This window comes from Microcaecilia unicolor, chromosome 1 (genome assembly GCF_901765095.1).
Source record: "Microcaecilia unicolor chromosome 1, aMicUni1.1, whole genome shotgun sequence".
Taxonomy (NCBI): domain Eukaryota; kingdom Metazoa; phylum Chordata; class Amphibia; order Gymnophiona; family Siphonopidae; genus Microcaecilia; species Microcaecilia unicolor.
The window spans coordinates 695,967,159-695,987,005 of record NC_044031.1 but is presented as its reverse complement, the minus strand read 5'-3'; the positions used below and the strand labels follow the sequence as shown (position 1 = coordinate 695,987,005).

General features: G+C 47.0%; 1 protein-coding gene across 1 annotated transcript in view; it reads left to right on the top strand.

Moving 5' to 3' along the window:
* The window catches only part of KLF13 (Kruppel like factor 13), a 146,499-nt gene extending 130,348 nt beyond the window's left edge, over nt 1-16,151 (top strand). Inside the window, exon 2 of the mRNA XM_030188486.1 lies at nt 11,669-16,151. Within this exon, the coding sequence (XP_030044346.1) occupies nt 11,669-11,949 (281 nt within the window). The 3' untranslated portion in view covers nt 11,950-16,151. The remainder of the gene's footprint in view (nt 1-11,668) is intronic.
* The last annotated feature ends 3,696 nt before the right edge of the window (nt 16,152-19,847 follow it).

The window sequence follows — 19,847 nt, the reverse complement described above, 5'->3', positions numbered from 1 at the left end:
TGCAAAAGAATTTCCATTAAAAAAAAAAACTCAGACGTGCACCATGGTTTTTAGTAATTTCCGGAAGTTTAGGTGGTCATATGTTGTTTTCACGGCCTTAGGTAATGCGTTCAAAACAGCTTTTTTCTATCCTGAATTAAACAGCTTAGCCATAAGAGTAGCAGCTGAATATTGCTGCTTTATATATAGACAAGTGGAACTGAAACTATATGGATAGTGCTAAAATGGCGCTCAAAATTTGGCACTGGAAAAATCGGCACTAAGCATGATTTTATGAAGAGTGTGTGCCCTTTATGGAATTGCGCTTAGTGCTAATTCACATAGCTAACTTGGGGTGCCAGACTTACACTTGCTGAAATCAGGGGTAAATGCTGCCACCCAAGTTAGGTGCACTGAGGTTATAACTACATGCACAACTTTTCAGAGCACCCCTGACATTCCCATAGCCATGTCACCTTTTATTGTTTATCATTTATTACATTTGCTATACCACTTTTGATGGAAGCAGATTAAAGCGGTTTATGATTTAAAAAGGAAAAAAAAACAATAGAAATAGGCAGTGGCGTCGTGAGGGCAGCTGACACCCGGGGCGGGTCGCCGCTGCGCACCCCCCCCCCGGGTGCAGCGCGACGTACCCTCCCCCCTCCGTAGTGCAACCCCTCCCCGCGAGAACATATCTGGAAGGCGGTGAGGGGCGGGCGGGAGAGCCAATCCGCCGAGTGCACGCCGCTGGGGGGTGTCGGCGCCTCGCTGGTTACTTGCTCTCTCTGCCCCGGAACAGGAAGTAACCTGTTCCGGGGCAGAGAGAGCAAGGAACCAGCGAGGCGCCGACACCCCCCAGCGGCGTGCACCCGGGGCGGACCGCCCCACCGCCCCCCCCCCCTTCCTACACCACTGGAAATAGGGAAACAGAAAGGGACACCATTTATGGATAGGAAAGAGCTAACTACCTATTACCATTCATGCACTAAATCAATCATACGAGGATACATGCATGCAAAGACAAGAGAATTCAAACAAAGTCCAGACAAAATCAAATTCACAAAACAATAATCTACGAACCCTGGTCTCCCAATGCAGAATCATCCCAGTGCTAGTCAAGAAAAGCCTGCTGAAAAAGGTGGGTTTTTAATAAAGCATGAAAGGACATATAAGACATTTCAAGCCAAGGGTGCTGTGGTAAAGAATTCCATAATGCTGCTGAAGTAAAATAAAATGCACTGGATCTTTTAGATTCCCATCTAGCTTTTGAGTTATGCAATAGTAGAGTTGGGTGCCATGCCTTATAGAATAGTACACAATAAGGCCTTTAATAGAAGAAGTAACTAACTTGTTAGTCTCACTCTCACACACAAACAAGGAATGACATGAGCTGCACTCCTATCTTAGCTGAGATAATATTTAACCATCTCTCTGACCTCATGTGCACCATTCTTTAAATTAGTCATCTTACTTTCTAACTCTTCTTTCTCTCTTACCTATTTATGGGCCTTGTTTATTAAGCCATGCTGTAGGTGCGCTAATGTTTTTAGTGCATGCTAAAAATAAGTGTGCACTAACATTAGAGACACCTATAGGAATATATGGGTGTCACTAGCATTAGCTTGCACTAAAAATGCTAGCATGTCGTAGTAAACTGGGCCCTATATATTAATCATCTCACTGACCTCATGTGCAAATTTCTTTAAATTAGTCACCTTATTTTCTAACTCCTCTTATTCTTACCCATCTATATATTCTGTCTTTGCTTATACCCCACACTGTCAATTAAAATGTTCTTTTACGTATTGTATTGACATTGTAAGTAGTATACTATGCCATACTTTGTATTGTTATCTGAATATGTTTACTGCTGTAGTAGTCTATTGCTCATGTGTGATTTATTCTTACTGTACACCACTTGTGTGAATTCCTTCAAAAAGGTGGTAAATAAATCCTAATGAATAAATAAACCATATGCGTGCTCAAATTTTAATGGGTGTCAATTAAATTCACTAATTGGTTGTTAGCACCTGTCCCGTCCCGGGCCCTTACCTGTGCTCCCGCGGGGGGGGGGGGGGGGGGCGATGGTCGGCGGGGCTCGCGGTGTCCAGGGCGGCGGAGACGAGCCGCCGCCGAAGCCAGCACTGCCGCGGGTCGGTCCGAGGCCGGCGACCCGCTGGAGCGAACGCCGGCCTCGGAGAAGGGAGCACGCCGGCCAAGATGGCGGCGCTGGTGTCGTCGTCTCCCTGGGCCGGAGCAGACCAAGAGGAAGCTCCGCCTACTCGCGCCGGATTGGCGCGTTGAAGTTGAGACTCCGCCTGCAAGGCAGGCTGGCCAATCCAGGCGCTCCTTGCCTGCCAGGGCCGGGGGGATTGGCTCCTCTTCCGGGGAAGGGATGGACTGGCGGGAGATTTAAGCAACGGAACTGGAAGGGTCCAGTGCTTCCATTTCAGATGTCAGAAGCCGACAGTGGATCTCGGAGTGTTGCTCTTCAGAGACTGTGTTCCTCTTCACTGCTACCCGTCCTTGCTAGCCACCTTCAGAGACTGTGTTCCTCTTCAGTGCTAGCCGTCCTTGCTAGCCACCTTCAGAGACTGTGTTCCTCTTCAGTGCTAGCCGTTCTTGCTAGCCACCTTCAGAGACTGTGTTCCATCTTCAGTGCTAGCCGTCCTTGCTAGCCACCTTCAGAGACAGTGTTCCTCTTCAGTGCTAGCTGTCCTTGCTAGCCACCTTTAGAGACTGTGTTCCTCTTCACTGCTAGTCGTCCTTGCTAGCCACCTTCAGAGACTGTGTTCCTCTTCAGTGCTAGCCGTCCTTGCTAGCCACCTTCAGAGACTGTGTTCCTCTCAGTGCTAGCCATCCTTGCTAGCCACCTTCAGAGACTGGGTCCATCTTCAGTGCTAGCCGTCCTTGCTAGCCACCTTCACAGACTGGGTTCCTCTTCAGTGCTAGCCGTCCTTGCTAGCCACCTTCAGAGACTGTGTTCCTCTTCAGTGCTAGCCGTCCTTGCTAGCTGTCTTCAGAGACTGTGCTCCCCTTCAGTGCTAGCCGTCCTTGCTAGATGTCCTCAGAGACTGTGTTCCCCTTCAGTGCTAGCCGTCCTTGCTAGCTGCCCTTCAGAGACTGAGTTGCTGACTACCAGCCAGGCCGGCCGTCACCCCGCGGTTCCAGCAGTCCTGCTGGCCGCCTGCAGCTGGGGGCTCAACCCTTGGTGAACGGCGGTCGCCGCGGGTGAAGATTCGGGGTGTGCGGCTGTCCTCTGAGGTCTTGCGGGGCCTCAGGGAACCTAAGGGCTCACCTATAGCAGAAACAGGACAGGAAATGGAAGCCATGAGCTCGCCTACGCAGCCTGATCTACGGGACCTAGCCAAGGTACTTCAGCAACAGCAGGAGCAGTTGAACGCCCTATCGGGGGCGCTCCAAAGCGTGTGCTCTCAACTTTCCACGCTTCAGGTACAGAACCAGGCCGCTGCGGCCCAGGGGGCCGCAGCGACTCCTCGTTCGGGAGGGTTCCGCATGGGATCTCGGTTCCCTGAGCCGGCACGATATGATGGGGCCCCCGGAGGGTGTCGGGGGTTCCTCAATCAGTGCAACCTGGCCTTCCGGATGCAACCGGAGGCATTTGCTTCAGACCAAAGCAAGGTGGGATTCATCATGGGCCTGTGCGAGGGGAAGGCCCTGGCATGGGTGTCACCGTTAAACGAACAACAGGATCCCATCTTGGATGATTACGGCGAATTCCAGCGCCGCTTCCGCATGGTGTTCGACCTCCCGGGCAGACCGTCTTCTGTGGCATCGGAACTGCTGCGGATTCAACAGGGGGAGGGGACGGTGGCGGACTATGCCATTCATTTTCGGACCCTAGCCATGGAACTGCGTTGGAATCAGGAGTCCCTGGTGGCCATTTTTATGGAAGGCCTGCAAGAGCGAATCAAGGACGAATTGGCAGGACGGGAGGTCCCGGGGCAATTGGACGCCTTGATTTCGCTCTGTATACGAGTAGATACCCGTTTCCAGGAGCGAGCTAGAGCCCGGGCGGAATGGCAAAAGTGGGCGCAGGGCGCCTCCCAGACCGGTAAAGGCCCGTCCCCCCGCCGTGGGAACCGGGACTCCAAGGGGAATGGGGAGGAACCGATGGTAATTGACCGTCAACGGCTGGCTCCCTCAGATCGGAAGAAGCGTTTGTGGGACGGACTGTGCCTCTATTGCGGTGAGGCGGGGCATTTTGTCCATTCTTGTCCCGCTCGGGCGGGAAACGCTTCCCCCAAGGCACCTTGAGGGGAGGGGTCTTGGGGCATTCCGCTCCCCTACCGGCTTCCCTGATAATACTGCCAGTAACTCTACTTTGGCACGAGACCATGATCCAGACCCGGCCCCTGGTGGATTCTGGGTCGGGGGGCAACTTCATTGGGCACGAACTACTACTACAGATGGGCTGGCCCATGCTTCCTCGTCGACCGGCGTTGCAAGTCACCTCTATTCAGGGAACTACCTTACCGCAGCCGGTCACGGACGTCACCCCCTTTTTGGGACTTCAGGTAGGGAAGGATCACCAGGAGGAGGTTCAATTCCTGGTGCTGTCCCGGACCATTCACCCGGTGGTCCTAGGGTTGCCCTGGCTAAAGTGTCACAATCCCGTGATTGACTGGATGGGGGGGAAGGATCCGGTCTTGGGGTGACACCTGTCGGGAGACCTGCTGCAAGGGCCGGACCGGCGGCTGCCCCGCATTAACGATGGCGCCCGAGGGGGCCCGGGCTGATCTAGGCTCCCTGCCGGTGGCCTATCGGGACTTCATAGATGTATTCAGCCCCGTGGAGGCGGAGAGTCTACCGCCTCATCGCTCATTCGACTGTGCCATTAGATTGATGGCAGACACAATGCCACCCCGGGGCCGACTGTATACCTTGTCCTGGGGAGAATCCAAGGTGATGCAAGAATACGTCTGGGAGAATCTGCAGAAAGGGTTCATCCGTCCCTCTACGTCCCCGGCCGGGGCCGGATTCTTTTTTGTTACCAAAAAGGATGGCTCCTTGAGACCCTGTATTGATTATCGAGGGCTAAATGCCATCACTATAAAGGATCGGTTTCCGTTACCGCTCATTCCTGAACTCTTTGACAGGTTGCAAGGAGCCCAGATATTTACTAAGTTGGATCTGCGGGGGGCCTACAATCTGGTTCGGATCCGGCGGGGGGACGAGTGGAAGACTGCATTTAATACTCACGAGGGACATTTTGAGTATCGGGTGATGCCGTTTGGACTATGCAACGCCCCCGCGGTGTTCCAGCGATTCATCAATTTTGTGCTCGAGGATTTGTTGAACTCCACGGTGATAGTATACCTGGACGACATCTTGATCTACTCCAAAGACCCAGCCGAACATGTGGGGCATGTTCGTGCGGTGCTGCAACGGTTACGGCAGTTTCGCCTGTTCGCCAAGCTCAGTAAGTGCGCTTTTCATCAGCGGTCTCTGCCATTTTTGGGACACATTCTCTTACCCAAGGGGTTGCGGATGGAGCCTGACAAGCTCCGTGCTATTCGGGAGTGGCCGCAACCGCTGGGATTGAAAGCGCTACAGCGTTTTTTGGGATTCGCGAACTATTATCGCCAGTTTATTCCTCAATATTCACAACTGACGGCGCCGTTAACGGCGCTCACCAAGAAAAACGCGAATGTCCGGGAGTGGCCGCCTGAGGCGCAAGCGGCTTTCCACCAGGTAAAGGAGGCGTTCAACTCAGCGTCCATCTTGTCAGCCCCGGATCCAGAGAAACCCTTTATTGTGGAAGTGGACATGTCCGCTTTGGGAGCCGGGGCGGTCCTCTCTCAGGTAAATAACAAGGGCCGACGCCAACCTTGCTTTTTTTTCTCTCGTAGATTCTCCCCGGCGGAACGTAATTATACAGTAGGAGATAGGGAACTCCTCGCATTAAAATTAGCCCTGCAAGAATGGAGGCATCTGCTGGAGGGAGCTGAACACCGGTTCACGGTGATCACTGATCACAAGAATCTGCTGTATCTGCAAGAGGCTCAACGGCTCAATCCCCGACAGGCCCGTTGGTCATTGTTTTTTGCCAGATTTCATTTTCAACTGGTCTTTCGGGCTGCTGCTCAGAATACCCCTGCGGACTCTCTCTCCAGAGCATTTGAGGTTCCAGAGAAGACAAGGGAGATCCATTCCATGTTGGATCCGGCATGCCTCAGCGCGGCCGTGGGGGAAGTCGCTCCTACGAAGGAATTAGTGCCGGCCGCCGAGCGAGCGAAAGTAATGCAATGGGGGCATTCGTCCAGATGGGCCGGGCATTTCGGGTATCAAAAGACTCTTCGTCTCATTGCCAGACAGTATCGATGGCCTCAGATGAGGCGGGACATTCTTCAGTTCGTCACCACCTGTCCTGTGTGTGCCCGGACTAAACCAGTAATCGGGGGCCCCGTGGGGAAGTTACAACCACTGCCCATACCGACAGTCCCCTGGACAGAGCTATCCATGGACTTTATCACCGATCTCCCCAGCTCCCGGGGACACACGGTGATTTGGGTGGTAATTGACCGTTTTTCCAGGATGGCCCATTTTGTGCCCTTGCCGGGACTTCCTTCGGCGGTCTCCTTAGCCCAACTTTTCATTCAACACATTTTTCGACTTCATGGGCTGCCCCTTCGGATTATTAGTGACCGAGGACCCCAATTCACCTCACGCTTCTGGAGGGCCTTGTGTACCGCATTGGGGGTAAAGACCCATTTTTCATCAGCGTACCATCCTCAAATCAATGGCATGGTCGAAAGGACGAACCAAACATTAAAGGGGTTCTTGCGAGCATTTGTCAACAAGCGTCAAGATAACTGGGTCTCCCTGCTTCCTTGGGCCGAGTTTGCATACAACCACAGCGTCCACTCGGCCTCGGGAGACTCTCTGTTCTTCTTGGTATATGGACGACATCCTCGACTTCCAGCACCTTTTCCGTCTGGATCTCCGACCCCCATGGTTAATGTAACTCTGGCAGATCTGCAAAGGGTCTGGGAGATGGCCCGGGAACAATTACAGAGGGCAGCTGCCAAATACAAGCTCTTCGCAGACCGTCGCCGGCGAACCACTCCAGTATTACAACCAGGGCAGAAGGTATGGCTAAGCACGAAATACCTCCGACTCCGGGTGCCCTCTCGGAGATTGGGACCTCGGTATATTGGACCATTTGCAATCCAACCGCGAATTGGAGCTGTGACATATCGGTTGCGGTTACCTAGTACCCTGCGGGTGCATAACGCCTTCCATATTTCCCTATTGAAAAATTTTCGAGGATCTCGATGGCACCCCCAACGGCAGGAGGCCGAAGCTCTAGAGGCAGATCCCGATCCGGAGTATGAGGTGGAGGATGTTCTGGATTCAAAAAGGTGGCGGGGAAGGCTATATTACTTATTGTCCTGGAAGAATTTTGGTCCCGAGGACAACTCCTGGGAGCCCGCGGCGAATATACATGCGCCAGAGTTGATCAAAGCCTTCCACGCCCGGTCTCCTTCCAAACCCGGGCCCTGGGAAAAGGGGGCATCCGGGGAGGATACTGTCCCGTCCCGGGCCCTTACCTGTGATCCCGTGGGGGAGGGGCGATGGTCGGCGGGGCTTGCGGTGTCCAGGGCAGCGGAGACGAGCCGCCGCCGAAGCCAGCACTGCCGCGGGTCGGTTCGAAGCCGGCGACCCGCTGGAGCAAACGCCGGCCTCGGAGAAGGGAGCACGCCGGCCAAGATGGCGGCGCCGGCGTCGTCGTCTCCCTGGGCCGGAGCAGACCAAGAGGAAGCTCCGCCTACTCGCGCCGGATTGGCGCGTTGAAGTTGAGACTCCGCCTGCAAGGCAGGCTGGCCAATCCAGGCGCTCCTTGCCTGCCAGGGCCGGGGGGATTGGCTCCTCTTCCGGGGAAGGGATGGACTGGCGGGAGATTTAAACAACGGAACTGGAAGGGTCCAGTGCTTCCGTTTCAGATATCAGAAGCCGACAGTGGATCTCGGAGTGTTGCTCTTCAGAGACTGTGTTCCTCTTCACTGCTACCCGTCCTTGCTAGCCACCTTCAGAGACTGTGTTCCTCTTCAGTGCTAGCCGTCCTTGCTAGCCACCTTCAGAGACTGTGTTCCTCTTCAGTGCTAGCCGTCCTTGCTAGCTACCGTCAGAGACTGTGTTCCATCTTCAGTGCTAGCCGTCCTTGCTAGCCACCTTCAGAGACTGTGTTCCTCTTCAGTGCTAGCCGTCCTTGCTAGCCACCTTCAGAGACTGTGTTCCTCTCAGTGCTAGCCGTCCTTGCTAGCCACCTTCAGAGACTGGGTCCATCTTCAGTGCTAGCCGTCCTTGCTAGCCACCTTCACAGACTGGGTTCCTCTTCAGTGCTAGCCGTCCTTGCTAGCCACCTTCAGAGACTGGGTCCATCTTCAGTGCTAGCCGTCCTTGCTAGCCACCTTCAGAGACTGTGTTCCTCTTCAGTGCTAGCCGTCCTTGCTAGCTGTCTTCAGAGACTGTGCTCCCCTTCAGTGCTAGCCGTCCTTGCTAGATGTCCTCAGAGACTGTGTTCCCCTTCAGTGCTAGCCGTCCTTGCTAGCTGCCCTTCAGAGACTGAGTTGCTGACTACCAGCCAGACCGGCCGTCACCCCGCGGTTCCAGCAGTCCTGCTGGCCGCCTGCAGCTGGGGGCTCAACCCTTGGTGAACGGCGGTCGCCGCGGGGTGAAGATTCGGGGTGTGCGGCTGTCCTCTGAGGTCTTGCGGGGCCTCAGGGAACCTAAGGGCTCACCTATAGCAGAAACAGGACAGCACCCAATTATTGACGTTCCTTGTCTCTTTATTAAGGTGGACTTGGGAAAACCTACTGCTTAGTTCTAGGATAAGCAGCATAAAGTCTATTTCACTGTTCTGGGTCTTGCCAGGTACTTGTGACCTGGAGTGGCCACTGTTGGAATCAGGATATTGGATTTGAAGGACCTACAGTCTGGTAAACACTTAGATTCCTCTTTTCTAGTTTGTGTATGCATCTCAGGAGCATGCTCAAGTTTTGGTGTGCAAATCCAAGTGCTATATACAGAATGCGAGCGATAGTTCTGTAGCATTTTGAGAGAATGTTTCAGTGGCACTATGAGGGTAATTCTGAAAAGAGGCAGGGCTTTTTTTGAGGGGGTACTTGGGGGTACTGAGTACTGGCACCTTTTCCATTGTCTGCTAAAATTGGCCCACGGACCCCAAGTTTTAATGAAAGAGCTCAGGCTCTACACACCAATTCTGCCTTGTCATAGATTCTGTGACTGGTTGCAGGGGGCCTGGCTATTGTGGGGTGGATCCCTCAGTGATCATCCCACCCCTGAAGGGTGGCCTAGCATTTGAGTACCGGCACCTTTTTTGCTAGAAAGAACGCACTGTAAAGAGGGCACCAAGAATATGTGCAAATGAGCAGAATACTGGCCCATATATGCATAAATACCAATATTCCAAGTGTGTGCTAGAAAATGGTACCTAAATGTGATGTGATGTAGTTTGAAGGTGGGCCTAGAGATGGGTGAAATCTGGGTGGAGTGTGGGCAGGATGTACAGTTAAGTGTGTACATTATATAATACACAAAGGGCTCTTAAGAATGGAGCAAGTGTGCTTTATTCAACACCCAACACAGGCCGTGTTTCAGCATAACAAACGCCTGCCTCAGGAGTCAATTTCTACCAAGCAACACTAGATGTGTCAATTTAAACTTAAACATATGGGCCTCGATATTCATACTGTGGGAGACAGCTGGGTTGTCTCCTGCGGTCAACGCTAAATCCAGATATTCAGTGCCGGTCCATTTCCGGTGACCGGCATTGAATATCCAGTTTAACTTTGGCTGATCCAATTTTAACCAGCCACACTGATATTCAGCGCTGGCCACATAAAGTGGGACCAGCCAAAGTTATTCCACTTATTATGGCGGCCAAATATGGCTACCAAACTTGGCTGTTCTCGCTTTAAAAATCAGCAGATAGCCGGTTATATTGCCCAATATACCCGGTTATCTTTAAGCTGCTAAGGAGGAGATTCTATATATATGGCGCCTAAAAATTCAGCGCTGAAATTAGTGCTGACTAAGCGTATTCTATAATCAGCATCTAGATTTAGGCACCGATTATAGAATATGCTTAGTTGATATTTCAGTGCCAATATGTGCACGCATCCATTTATGCTTATGAAAACCTGGAATCTCAGTGTATAGATTTAAGTGCACTGGGCCATATTCTATAAATAGGCGCCTAAATTTTAGAGCGCCCATGAAATGCCCATTTTCCTGCCCATAACCATGCCCCTTTTTGCCTCCATGTGTTAGAAGTTCAGCGCACAACGTTACAGAATACGTTTAGCGAGTTTTGCGCCTAAATTCTAATCAGTGCCAATTAGTGCTCATTATTGCTTGTTAAGTGCTGTTATCAGCACTCATTAGCTTGTTAAGCCAATTAAGTTACATGCGGTGTTATAGAATCCACGCCGATTTTGGCACCTAAATCTAAGCACACTATATAGAATCTGGGGGTAAGCGGCGATATTCAGTGTCGGATAGTCACTTAAGTGCCGTTTTAGTAGGCGGATGGTGACTCAACACTATAAAAGTCTGTCTGTAGAAGGAAAATAAATGCATTGTGTCGAGTCTTGAATAAAGCACATTTGTTCCATTCTTTGTGCTTCTTTCTGGACTGCTTGTATTGTGTGCTTTGACCTTCTCTGTTGTATGTAGCAATCTTGGTGCGACCATTTACACTAGCTCTATGGCGGATGCAAGTGGTCATGCCTAACGTATACATGGGTATTTGTACTGGTATGCTAGTATTCTATAAAGGAAAGTAGGGTCCACATGGGCGCTCGGTACCTAAAATAGGTGTCTCTTTATTGAATTGTCTTCTATCCATTGAGTGCTGTTCAAAAATCCAAGTTAAGGAACTTATATGTTTGACAACTGCCACTAGCCATATAAATGTCTTTGAAAATTGGCCCAATGGTATTAAAACTCTATCTGGGCTGCTTGAATATTTTCCCCTTTAAGTCTGCTCAGAGAACCAGGGGTTCAACATTCAGCCGGCAGCAGCGAGCATTATTTTAGCTGCCGCTGGCATTATTCCTGGATAGTCAGGCACCGGCATTGAATATCCGGGTTTATATAGATGGTTATCTCTTATGTGGTTAAGTGCAATATTCATCACTTACATCACCTAAGTGATACTGCATAAAGATTGGACTGACTTTTATACAATCCAATCTGACTGCTAAATGTAAACGGTTAAGTGATGAATATCAGCAGTTAACCCCAGAAGTCTGACTCCACCCATAGACCACCGACAAAATAGCCACCTTTGAGTTTAGGGTTCTGTGGTAATTTTCAGCGTTACTAACTGTGGTGATAGTCAGCATCACTGAATATTAGCGGGTAGCCCCAATCGAACGATTTAACTGGCCAGGAGCCATTTTTGGCCTGGTTAAATTGCTTTGAATATTGACCGCCCCCCCCCCCCCCAGATGTTTTATAAGAAGTAGGCCCTCAAAAGCTGAAAATTTCAATAGGAAAAAACAAGGCTGTTTAAGGTCCTCCAGTGTTGAGATGATAAGATGCTGCTTCTTGGCCGCCGTTTAGTTCCTCATTAGAAAACTTGGCTATGCTTGTTTGAAGAGTAGTTCTTGACAGGTGTTTTCTTCTGATCCTACAGGTGAGAGGCCATTTGCCTGCAGCTGGCAAGAATGCAGCAAGAAATTTGCCCGATCAGATGAGCTGGCTCGACACTACCGCACCCACACTGGGGAGAAGAAGTTCAGCTGTCCAATCTGTGAGAAGCGCTTCATGCGCAGTGACCACCTGACAAAGCATGCCCGCCGCCATGCCAACTTCCACCCGGGCATGCTGAACAGGCGCAACGGCAGTGCATCCCGAACGGGCTCTGTGAGCGACTACAGCCGCTCTGATCCTTCCAGCCCCGCCAGCTCCCCCTGAGCCTGCCTGCACTGGATGTCAGCACTTTTCCTCCACCATACCCAGCACCTTTGTGGAGTTTCAGTTGTGTTGCACGCTCTTTGCTTCCTCTTGCTTCTTGCCTTTAGTGTGGAAGGTAGCTGCTTCTGCTGCAAATTTCCTGAGCACATCCTGGATTGCCCTTGAAACAGAGGGGCTACCCTGACCTCACCTTCAGACAGAACTGGTTGATTTGACCTAAGCATTGCTGTTTGTTTTACATGTTTCGTAGCCATAAACAGATGTTCTTAATCATTATTTACAAAAAGAAACAGGACATGAGAAAAACAACCACAAAAAAAAAAGAAAAAAAATTCCAAGACAGCCTTTTCCTCCTCAGGTGTACAGGCAGTTTTTATTTCTTGAAATACAAAAATTGCACAAGGAAATCATTCACACTGCTCAAAATTCGAATGGACTGAATTTGCTCCTTCTTCCTCTTGCCCTTTCTCAGGGATGGATTAATATGTTACACAAATGAAGACAGCAGACTTTTTGCAGCTTTACTCCCTGGTATATTTGCACTTGAAAGCTTCTGGTTAAAAGCCCTCATGCAAGGGAAAGGGGACTGTAATTTGGTGCTGGATCTTGACAGTCCCTGGCAGTGCACCCCTGTCATGGAATCCTCAGCTCTGAGCCTTTTCTCTCACTCAGCCCGGCTCTCCTTTCTTTACCCAGTGACAGCAAATGCTTCCATCATGCCTTCCTGCTGCTCATATCCTAAAACCAACTTCCAAACATTTCTCGTATGGTGTTAGATTTACAACCTTCAGTTGTTCATTGTAATTGTCATTGGGTAAAATCCAGATAAATACCGCACACCTATAATCCTGAAACACAGTGATGCTAGGTAGTAGCATGTTTGTTATAAAACACTGGCTTATTCATCTCTCTAAAATGAAACCTCTGTTTCTCTCACAATGATTAGAATGTCTCTAAACAGATTAGATAGATAATGATCCATTTAGGTATTCTATATGGCCCATGTGGTATTCTAGGCCCTGCCTTTCATTTCTTTAGCTACAATGACTTTCTCTTTGTGACACTTGCTAGAAAGTGGGCTAGTACCTGTCTGATGATGAAATGACCAGGGAGAAATCAGTTTGAACTTTTCAGTCCATTTTTGTCAAGGAGAAACTGAGTTGAATCCAAACCTGTCACTAGAGATGTGCAAACAATTCCAATTTAAACTTTGACCAGGCAGTTCTAGGGTCAAGTTCATCAAGTTTTCTATAGATCCAATGGGGAAAATTTGTCAGATGTTGCCAAGTGGATCTAAGGAAAATCCGAAGCTAATTCATTTTTTTAAATATCTAATAAAGCCACAATGTAATCAAAAGCTGGACAAGACCCATTTTGACTTTTCTGATGATTGGCAGTGAATTACCAAAGATTTAAAACATAATCCAAAATATCCCAACTCAAATGTGCTACGACTTATGTTTGAAATCCACTCAAGAATATGTAGCTAATTTGAAAATCCCAAAATATTCAATGTTATCAGCTTTTCAAGTAAATCTGTATCTTTGAAAGATTTGCTCAGCTCGCTTCCTTCCTGTCAGGAAGTGGCTGGTCACTGTGTGCTCACATTCAATATTCAAAACTCACATACCGTCTTCAGTTTTGATTTTCAATAACCTGAACAGTCAGCTCCCAAGTGCACATTGAGAGAGAAATAGGAATCGTATTAAAGGAATAGAATTGCAATTTTTAGATCTAACCTATCATTACCAAGGTACAGTACTTCCCTGCATAATCATGGGTCTTAAGACACCTGTACTGGACTCTGGATTACAGGTTGGCTCTCCAACAGCTAAAATATACCAACTAAGACCTTTTCCCTCTAGCATTTACTTAGGGCTTCTTTTACAAAGCCGCGCGGCAAATAAGAGGAAGCCCATAGGAATTGAATAGGCTTCCTCTCATTTGCCGCACCGAGAATCGGTAACGCAGCTTTGTAAAAGAGGCCCTTAATTTCCAAGAATAGAAAGTCTATGGGTTAGGACAATCTTTTTGTTTTCTTTCTTGCACCAGTAGGGATACAAATAAAGAGGGTGCGGCCTGCACCACTGGCCATTAGGGGAGTCTGTATTCATGTACGCTGGACATATATGCAATGGACAGGTGTAGCAACTTCAACAGGAACATCTGTAAAACGTTTCATGTGGCCTCAAGGAAGAGAAACACAGCTTTGAATAGTAACAGAAAGTTAAAGAAAGATAAGACCTGCCAAAAGAGGAAGAGAGCCAAAAAAAAAAAAAAAGCTGAGGTGTTGATAAATTCAAATTCTCTAGTACTGTGGCTGTAAGACCATGATTACAAGAGGAGGGGCTCTGATTTTTCTACAGGATTCTTTCCATCCTGTGCTTGAGGCTAAGTAAGTTTGCAAGCAGAGCCTAGGAAGATCCTCTATGATGTTACCTCATAATTGTGGTCACTGGAAAATAAAATTTCACATTGCTTTCAAATGAACGCATACTGGAAGTGTTACAAACTTATATTTTCAGTAAAGGACATTTCTCGATTTCTCATGCACATGTATTTCAAGCTGTGCCACCTTTGCTACTGAGGCAGCTTAGACAAGGAAAAAGGGAACTTGCTTTAGTTTTGCTATTTTTAAATTCCAAGCCGCTTTATCAGGTTTTAATACTTGCTTTATCAATTGTATCATATAGCAAGAGACCAGAGCATTGTGATGTAACCTACAGTCTCGTCTCTGCCAGCAAGTGCTTTGTTTCCAAATGGTGCATCTTATATTTGGGTGCTTTGGATTTCTGTATTCATTTTGCCTTGTGTTTTCATGTTACTGTAAGTTAAATGCAGTTGAGTGTAGCATAGTGAAAACAAGTCTAAAATTCACAGTCTGCTGGCTATTCTGAAGTGAATACATTGCCTACACATTCCAAGGAGTTTCAACTTGTTTGTTATGAGCTGCATTGCACTGATACAGTTTGCCAGTGTTTTCACTTTGTACTGTATGCCGACTCTAGCAGTCTCTCCATATGCAGTAGCATTCCAATGATGTCAGCTCCTATGACACCTTGGAATTGCAGGATTTTTGTAAGAATTCGCCTTGGAAATTCTGGCAGGCCTTCTGTCCCAGGTGGTGGAGGTCTCTTATCACTGTGGACTGAAGAGCCAAGTGCATTAAAAAGAACCTCCTCCCTCGACAGATGGGGATTTAAGAGAGACTGTTCTCTGAGCATTGGCTGATTCGCACTCCCATGAGTACTGTGCATCTCTCCTTTGTACATGAAATACTTGTTGACTATGGGAGTTTGAGCTAGCATTGTGTTCTTAAATCCTTATAGTTCCCAAGATGAGGGATAAGGCATTTGTGTGTGAGGGAGAACTACTTTGATCATAACTTGTTCTAGATTTAAAGATTAGGTTTTTTTTAGGTACTTGCATTACATATATATGATTTCTGATATTTTGCATTCTGTAGCAGTTTCCTGATGGATAATTAATTAAACAATCATAGCAAAACAGTCTGATAAGCAAACACGTCAGTATTTTATGTATGGGTTAGCAAATGAGAAAACAATGAAGCAAGTTTGTAACAGTGCAAAAATTTAAAAAAAACCCAGATTCATCATCTCTTTATATACTGGTAAAACACATATGTTTACTTGTAATATAGCATTCATCTTTTCATGTTTGTTTGTTTTTTTCATGTATTTAGTACAAAATCAGGCAGGGACTTAGAGCCAGCTAGAGAGAGTGAAGGGTTAATGCCCTAGACACACTGTGGTCAATATTCAGAACAATATATGCATTTAACGTTGGATTTAACCAAATAAAACAGTGGCTTTTAAAATCATGGCCCACCCATTGCAAAACTTTTGGCATTTTGTTGTCCCACCAAAGGTTTTCCATATAGAAGATCGGAGCCAGGAGGGATAAAAGTTACTGGGTTGGTGTCAGTATCCAGCACTGGTTAACTATCTGTTTAAGCAGAACCACATAAACAGCTGTCTTAACTTAAATAGATAACTTTACCATTTAAATTCACAGCTATATATTCAGAGATCCAACATAAATGGCTTAATTGGCTGAAAATCCACCTATAGTTAACTAACAAGTCAATATTAAACTGCCATAGTCAGCATTTTTTTTTAAAATGCTAGCCACAGCAATCAAAAAATCTTCTCTGGATAGTGTCCAACACTGAATATCTGGATAAAGCAGAATAATCAAGTTACCAATGAGGATTATTATTAAGATGTGTTATTTTACTGTTAACCCCAGTTATTAGTAACTAGGGAGTCATTTTACTGAGCTGCAGTAAGCGGTAGCATGTATGTATTTACCACAGCTTAAAATGGCTTACCACGGGACATGCTCAGGCATCTTGTGGTAATTTTCAAATCTATGCACACCAAATGCATGCTAAAAAATTTTTTAATTTTATCACAGAGAGGGTGGGCCTGGGAACGGAGGGTGGGAATTTGTGCTAATCAGTTAGTGGATCTATATTACCGCACACTGTGAGCCCTTAATGCCTGCAATACAGGTGTCGGTAAGGGCTCAAGAACGAATATTTTTAATGGTAACATGCTAGTCCAAAAAAATAGGAAAACTGGCCATTTTCCAGCTGCAGTAAAAATGGCCTTAGCACGCGGGAAAGACCTGCATAAGGGTACACTGAGGCCACTTTTTACCACAGCTTAGTAAATGGGCCCCTATCCAGCTTATAATCGAAAGACAAAAACGCCTATATTGCAACCTAAATTGGGAGATAGGCGTTTATCTCCCAAAAACAAATAACGTGGTATAATCGAAAGCCGAACTTGGACGTTTTCAACTGCACTCCATCGCGGAAGCGTACAAAGTTGACGGGGGCGTGTCGGAGGCGTGGTGAAGACGGGACTGGGGTGTGGTTATCACCCGAACAGAGATGGGCGTCTTTCGCCGATAATGGAAAAAAAGTATGCGTTTGTAGCTAGAATTTAGGGCACTTTTCCTGGACCCTGTTTTTTCACGAATAAGGCCCCAAAAAGTGCCCTAAATGACCAGATTACCACCAGAGGGAATCGGGGATGACCTCCCGACTCCCCCAGTGGTCACTAACCCCCTCCCACCACAAAAAATGATGTTTCACAACTTTTTATTTTCACCCTCAAATGTCATACCCACCTCCCTGGCAGCAGTATACAGGTCCCTGGAGCAGTTGTTAGGGGGTGCAGTGGACTTCAGGCAGGTGGACCCAGGCCCATCCCCCCCCACCTGTTACAATTGTGCTGCTTAATGCTTAGTCGTCCAACTCCCCAAACCCACTGTACCCACATGTAGGTACCCCCCTTCACCCCTTAGGGCTATAGTAATGGTGTAGACTTGTGGGCAGTGGGTTTTGAAGGGGATTTGGGGGGCTCAACACACAAGGGAAGGGAAGGGTGCTATGCACCTGGGAGCTATTTTACATTTTTTTTTGTTTTTGTAAAAGTGCCCCCTAGGGTGCCCGGTTGGTGTCCTGGCATGTGAGGGGGACCAGTGCACTATGACTCCTGGCCTCTCCCACGAACAAATGCCTTGGGTTTATTCATTTTTGAGCTGGGCGCTTTCATTTTCCATTATCACTGAAAAACAAAAACGCCCAGCTCACAAATTGTCGAATAAAACATGGACGTCTATTTTTTTCGAAAATACGGTTTGATCCGCCCCTTCACGGACCCGTTCTCGGAGATAAACGCCCATGGAGATAGACATTTTTGTTCAATTATGCCCCTCTATGTCTCTTTTCATAAAATGGGACCTCTGCTAAAATAGCTCAGGTTAGTGGTAAAATAGCAAGTCTTAGATAATATAGGAAGATGTCTGTCCTATATTATCTAAGACTTGCTAAGTCTGTTCTGTGTTGTCCAGATAGTAGACTAAATGCTGCCATTACCCGGAAAAGTTCAAGGAGTGTTCTGGTTCTGCTTAGCCTCCACCCTGGCACTCTCCATAAGTACATAAGTATTGCCAAACTGGGACATACCGAAGGTCCATTAAGCCCAGCATCCTGTTTCCAACAGTGGCCAATCCAGGTCACAAGTACCTGGCAAGATTCCTAGAAATAAGCAGTGGATTTTCCCCAAGTCATGTTAATAATGGCTTATAGACTTTTCTTTTAGGAAGCCGTCCAAACCTTTTATAACCCTCGCTAAGCTAACTGCTTTTACTACATTCTCTGGCAATGAATTCCAGAGTTTAATTACACATTGAGTGAAGAAATATTTTCTCTGATTCATTTTAAATTTACTACTTTGTAACTTCATCGCATGCCCCCTAGTCCTAATATTTTTGGAAAGAGTAAACTAGCGATCCTTGTCTACCCGTTCCATTACACTCATTATTTTATAGATCTCTATCATATCTTCCCTCAGCCATCTCTTCTCCAAACTGAAGAGCCCTAGCTGCTTTAATCTTTCCTCATAGGGAAGTCGCCCCATCCCTTTTATTATTTTCATCGCCCTTCTCTGTACCTTTTCTAATTCCGGTATTTCTTTTTTGAGATGCAGTGACCAGAATTCCACACAATATTCGAGGTGTGGATGCACCATGGAGTGCTACAAAGGCATTATAACATCCATTCCTTTCCTAATAATACCTAACATTCTATATGCTTTCTTAGCCGCCGCACACTGAGCAGAGGGTTTCAACGTATTATCAATGATGACACCTAGATCCCTATCCTGGTCAGTGACTCCTAATGTGGAACTTTGCATTACATAGATATAATTTGGGTTCCTCTTTCCCACATGCATCACTTTGCACTTGCTCACATTAAACGTCATCTACCATTTTAATGCCCAGTCTCCCAGTCTCGTAAGATCCTCTTGTAACTTTTTCACAATCCTCTTGCGATTTAACAACTCTGAATAACTTTGTGTCATCAGCAAATTTAATTACCTCACTAGTTACTCCCATCTCTAGATCATTTATAAATATATTAAAAAGCAGCGGTCCCAGCACAGACCCCTGGGGAACCCCACAATCTACCCTTCTCCATTGAGAATACTGACCATTTATCCGTACTCTCTGTTTTCTTTCTTTTAACCAGTTTTTAATCCACACTAGAACACTACCTCCTATTCCATGACTCTACAAGTTCCTCTGGAGTCTTTCATGAGGTACTTTGTCAAATGTCTTTTGAAAATCCAGATACACAATATCAACCTTCTCTCCTTTAGCCACATGTTTGTTCACCCCTTCAAAGAAATGTAATAGATTAATAAGGCAAGATTTCTCTTCACTATATCCATGTTGGCTTTGTCCCATTAATCCATGCTTTTGAATATGCTCTGTAATTTTGTTCTTTATAATAGTCTCTACCATTTTGCCCAGCACCAATGTCAGGCACACTGGTCTATAATTTCCCAGATCACCTCTGGTACCATTTTTAAAAATCGGCATTATTTTGGCCACCCTTCAATCTTCTGGTACCATTCTTGATTTTAAAGATAAATTGCATATTACTAACAATAGTTTTGAAAGTTCATTTTTCAATTCTATCAGTGCTCTGGGATGAATACCATCTGGTCCAGTTAATTTGCTACTCTTCAATTTATCAAATTGCTCCTTACATCTTCTAGGTTTATAGAGATTTCAGTTTCTCTGACTTGTCAGCTTTGAATATCTTTTCTAGCACCAGTATCTCTCCCAAATCTTCCTCAGTGAAGACCGAAGCAAAGAATTCATTTAATTTCTCTGCTATGGCTTTGTCCTCCGAGTGCCCCCTTTACCCCTCTGTCATCTAGCGGTCCAATCGATTCTTTTGCCAGCTTCTTGCTTTTAATATACCTAAAAAGATTTTTACTATGGAGCTTATTTTCAAAGCACTTAGACTTACAAAGTTCCATAGGTTACTATGGAACTTGGTAAATCTAAGTGCTTTG